This window comes from Bidens hawaiensis, unplaced genomic scaffold, assembly GCF_021521415.1.
Source record: "Bidens hawaiensis isolate Kalapana, Puna unplaced genomic scaffold, B.hawaiensis_p1.1 tig00050081_1, whole genome shotgun sequence".
In the NCBI taxonomy this organism is placed as follows: domain Eukaryota; kingdom Viridiplantae; phylum Streptophyta; class Magnoliopsida; order Asterales; family Asteraceae; genus Bidens; species Bidens hawaiensis.
The window spans coordinates 4,517-9,875 of NW_027498987.1; the positions used below are offsets into that span (position 1 = coordinate 4,517).

A 5,359-nucleotide genomic window follows, 5' to 3' on the forward strand; every position below is an offset into this window, starting at 1 on the left:
GATCAGACCTCTTACTGGCTCAGCATTAATGATTAAGCACTTGTCAAACAAGCCCGTAGTAAAATACGTATTGTTAGTTGAATCTAGAGGGAAAAACGGGTATCGGTATTGGGTACCGTATGTATTCACAAATCTTAGAAAGTCGGTAAATTGGCATCCACCAGCCGGTGTCGTGTAGGAATAAGATCCTAGTTTTGTAAATCCGCACATCGTATCATCTGGAACGTCGTAGACATCATCAACACACACTATATATATCTAAATATAAGAATCAAAACCCACACAAACCCTAGTTTCGTTGTTTGATTTCATATATATATTTTGATAAAATTGTCTACACCAATTCATTCATTCGTGATGGCACTTAACCCTAATCTGTACCCTAACGGGATGCCCGTAGCATTCGTCAACGAGATGTTCGTCTTGATCAGAGACGGCGTCGAATTCGAAGTCGACAAGATAGCTGGGTAATCATCTAATTTAGCCTTTATTCTTCTTCAATCAAATTCAATTCTATCACTAAAACCTAATTGTCAATTACTTGATTCATATACATATACCTGTCTTTGTACACAAATACATCCATACATATAACAAACTATGCTCTGTTTAGGGTTGCTGGAGGTGGGACTGTGAAAGCAAAGGGGAAAATATATTTGTCAAATATCCGGATGGTGTTCGTTGCTGATAAGCCTACCGGGAATTTTACTGCTTTTGACATGCCACTGGTGACAACTTTTATAAATATTCACAACACAATTTTTGTTTCCATATTCGGTTGAATATCAACTTGTGATTGTAAAGTTAATATCTGACTTTTGCAGCTTTATGTTCATGGAGAAAAGTTTAACCAACCGATTTTTCACTGCAACAACATATCTGGACTTGTGGAGCCTGTCAGTTGATCTTATGTTTTTTGAGTTGTGATAATTGTGGCTGATTGGTTATGTTATGTGACTGTTCATTTGTTTGAATCTGAGTGTAGGTGGTTCCAGAGGGGCAGCATGGGGCGTTATACTCGACTCACTCGTTTAAGATTTTGTTTAAGGAAGGTGGTTGTGGAACATTTGTGTCACTGTTTTTCAACTTGTTGAAATCTGTGAGGCAATACAATCAACAATTTAGTGCTGCTGCTGCTTCTGCTCCTCCTGATCCTTTAAGAGCAGCTGAAACTCCGGTTGATGAAATGATGCGATGCGCGTAAGTACCACGTTTTAATGACTGAATAATTAGGGGCTGCAAGTTTTATGAATGATTCAGTTCAGGTTATGGATAGTCTCTAAAGCCAACCAACTGTATAATTATAAAAATGCATCAGCTAAAAGGAAAACTAGTCAAGTTAAACTTCCTAAAATGCTTAGTCTAAAAAGAAGTTTTTTATTCATATAAATTTTGCAATAATAGTTGGGAGCATTTCATCTAATAGAATCGTAACCAAGTTTCTTCAGGGTTCTACTAAAGCCACACATCTTTTTTCTAGCAGTAAAAACCACAAAGCTCCATTGCTGTGAATTTTGTTAGAAAGGTTGAAAGAGTTTAAAATTAAACGACACACGAAACATATACGAGTCTTTGTTAATGTTTAGTGATGGTTTTTTTTCATATTTAACCTGGAGCAGGAGGTAATAGTGAAGAATGAAAGTTCACTAAATAGCAATCAACTTAAAAAAATCACTAATTAGCATCCAAGTTTCATGTATATTACATCAAGTCACGTAATTTTAAGAAGGGTTATCATCTATAAATAATTCCAAAACAATGGACCAATTATGAAACTCCAAGTGGCTTTTATAGTTAGAAAAAAGTATGCTTGGCATTATTGGAACAATACTGAAACCTGGTTATTATTTCATGTCTAGACCTGAATTTGTGCTTTGAATCCTTTTGTTTGAGCAGATATGTGGATCCGAATGACCCGACAAGGATCTTTCTGCAGCAGCCGACATCCGATTCACAGCTGAGACGTCGCACATATCATCCTCAGACTGAACAGTCCTAATTTGAAACATTATGGGACTTTGAACCTACATATATCTACCTCAAATGATTACTTGTGTGCAGTTCTGCACATGAGATTAACTTTTTCTGTATGTAGTGGTGTATTTGAACTTGGTATGTTGTTGATGGGACCGAACTGCTTTTTGTTATGATTTCAGTGATCAAACCTTGTATATTTTTACGTATGAAATAAATAAATGCCTATAGTTTCCTTGAATTTCTATGTATAATAGTAACAACTATGACTTTTAATATTTTGAATATTTGATTATTTGTAAGTTTTTATTGATGAATATAAACTTATAACCCCTATTATGTGAAAGTGGAGGTGCACAAAAAAACTGGTTCCAGACCTGACCGGCTGTTCCTACCCGGAACCGGACCCGACCCTACCCGGGTAGACGTGCACAAAAAAAACCGGTTCCGGAACCGAACCGGAACCGTGGTAGACGTGCACAAAAAAACCGGTTCCGGAACCGGTGGAACCGACCCGGAACCGGTTCCAGTTCCTACCCGATTAACCTTATACCCGGTCTGGGTATTTTTATACCCGATATCCATACCCGGTTCCCCATATTATATTTCCAATCGATTCCTACCCGGTTCCAAAATGTACCCGGTAAATAACCGGTTCTGCGGGTTTTTTTAAAAAAAAGTCAAATGCAGGTCAAAGTAGCAGTTGGAACCGGTTCCAACGGTAATATGGCTGTTGAAACCGGTTTGTAAGAGAAATATAGCCGTTGAAACCGGTTCCAACGGTAATATAGCCGTTGGAACCGGTTTGTAAGAGAAAAATAGCCGTTGAAACCGGTTTCAACGGTAATATAGCCGTTGGAACCGGTTCTTGATGTCCAAAAACTCTATATAAATTGTTTTCCACTTCTTGTTTCACACCAAACTCAAAAACACACTAAAATACTTCTCGTTTAGCAAACCCGACCATCCAACTCAATAATATTATGACACCCAACAAAAAAACTAGCAACAAGGCTAAAAAGAGCGTTTTAATTGAACCGGTTGTTGCTATAGAGGACCCACAAGTTATTGCGGTCGTCACCCATAACCGCAACCAAGATGTGTGGAAGAATTGGGATTTGGTTATAAATGTCGAACGTGATCAAAAGGCTCGTTGCAAACTATGTGGAACACTATTAAAGCACGATTCCAACTCGACTTTGAGAAATGCCATATTGCAAGGCCTTGAAAGGCATTGACGCAACCGATCAAGTCGACTTGGGTAAAGATGGTACACTATTTCGTTACAACACGAATAAAGTTCAAGATAGAATGGCAAAGTTCGTTATTCAACGAGGTTTGCCGTTTAACCACTTTGATGACCCGGATTTAACGTCGTTGATTCGAGAAACTCTACAACCGTGATACACACACGTAAGTCGTACTACCTTAAGACGTCATTATATCAATTTGTGGGAGTGTGCTAAAAAAGAGTTAATCGAGTTTTTTAATTATTTAGAATCGATGGTTAGTTTAACTACCGATGTTTGGTCGGCACCACACGGGTTACCCGAATCATACATATGTGTCACCGCTCATTAGGTTGATCCGGTGACATGGCAATTGATGAAACACACCATCGCTTTTGAAAACATCCCGTTTCCACATACCGCCGAAAAATTGTTTGAATTGCTTGATGAAGTTATAACGACTTACAACTTGAAAAATAAAATATTTTCGATTTCTTTTGACAACGCATCAAACAATACTAAGGCAGCCGCAAAATTTATCATTAAATATTCACCACCTTGTTTCGGGGATTTTTTTTTATGTTCGATGTAGGGGTGTGCACGGTTCGGTTCGGTTCGGTTATTATCAATAACCCAATCTAACCGATCGGTTATCGATTCGGTCGGTTAATTTCGGTTAATAACCAGTTTCAAACTTGGGCTAAAATTTTGCTTAAAAATACATGAAATGAATGTTTAAATACATGAAATGAATGCATAACCACATTAAATCAATGTATAAATATATGAAATTGAGATATTAGTACAAGAAATAGATATATAAATACATGAAAATGATAGTATTAAACTATTAATACATATAATACATGAAATAGAGGAGGAAAAGGCTTGAAAATATTAAAAATTGAAGAGTTCGGTTCGGTTCGGTTAATTTCGGTTAATTCGGTTTTCGGTTATATCGGTTCGGTTTTGTCGGTTTTCGGTTCGGTTTCGGTTAACGATTCGGTTATTGCTCACCCCTAGTTCGATGTGTTGCACATATCATCAACTTGGTCGTTCAAAAAGGTCTCGATAATGAAAACATTTGTGACGATTTAAAATTCTTTAGACTTATGTTACAAGATGTTTTCAAAAATGGTAAAAGAAGACATCTTGAATATAAGAACTATTGCAAGTCGGTTGAAAGAAAGTATTTGGGGCCGAAATGGGACGTTCCAACCCGGTGAAACTCAACTTGTCATATGCTCAAGTGTGCTTTTGCCCAACGCCAAACTCTACAAAGTTTTCATAACAATCTTGTTGACGTACGCGAGGCCGATATGCTTCCCGAAAGTGTTTGGGTCAATGTCGGTTTTTTGTTGAAATATCTTGACGTGTTCAAAACCTCAACAACAAAGTTATCGGGAGTCTATTATCCTACTAGTTGTTGGGTTTTACAAGAATTGTACTTCATGTCTTGTTCTTTTAAAGAGTTTGAGGAGAAGAACAAACTCTTCAAGAATACTGTTGCGGTTATGAAGGAAAAGTTCTTAAAATATTTTGAAAACATACCGCCGGTCTTCACTTGTGCCGCCGCTTTAAACCCATATTGGAATGTTCATGGGGTTGAGAGAACGATCGAAGAAATATTCGACAACATGGGTATGCACGAGAAAGACCCGAAGTTGTCGACGGAAGCGTGTGAAAAGTTTAACAAAAACCTTCAAGACCTTTATGACCATTATTTTCAACTTTATGGTCCAGATCGTCTTTTATTAAAAAAACGACTAGTAGGCCGAGCAAGGACCTACTTATAAACTTGATGAATGGGATTCGTGAATCGGCATCTAAGAGGCAAAAAGGAAACACACCAACTAGCGAACTTGGTCGATATAGTGGAGCAAACTATGTTGAGGGTGCAACGGTCGACGAAGTTCGTAATATTGATTTGTTGGCTTGGTGGAAAGGAAAACAAAACGAATTTCCTATTCTATCCGCCATGGCTCGTGATTTGTTTGTCGTACAAGCCTCAACGGTTGCTTCCGAGTCGGTTTTTTCTCTTAGTGGGAGGGTATTATCAATGCGAAGAACAAAATTAACTTCCGAGTCTCTAGAGGTTTGCATTTGTCTAAAGGACCATTTGGATGCGGTGGATCGTGTATAACACAAGGCAAACT

At 37.9% G+C, this 5,359-nt stretch overlaps 1 protein-coding gene across 1 annotated transcript; it reads left to right on the plus strand.

The window, feature by feature from the left end:
- Window positions 1-248: 248 nt before the first annotated feature.
- LOC143598399 (uncharacterized) lies at window positions 249-2,197 on the plus strand. The gene is made up of 5 exons (XM_077076625.1): window positions 249-467; window positions 614-728; window positions 825-896; window positions 986-1,200; window positions 1,897-2,197. Exons 1-5 carry the CDS (start codon window positions 358-360, stop codon window positions 1,997-1,999), a joined length of 615 nt encoding a protein of 204 aa, XP_076932740.1. The 5' UTR covers window positions 249-357; the 3' UTR covers window positions 2,000-2,197.
- Window positions 2,198-5,359: the final 3,162 nt, after the last annotated feature.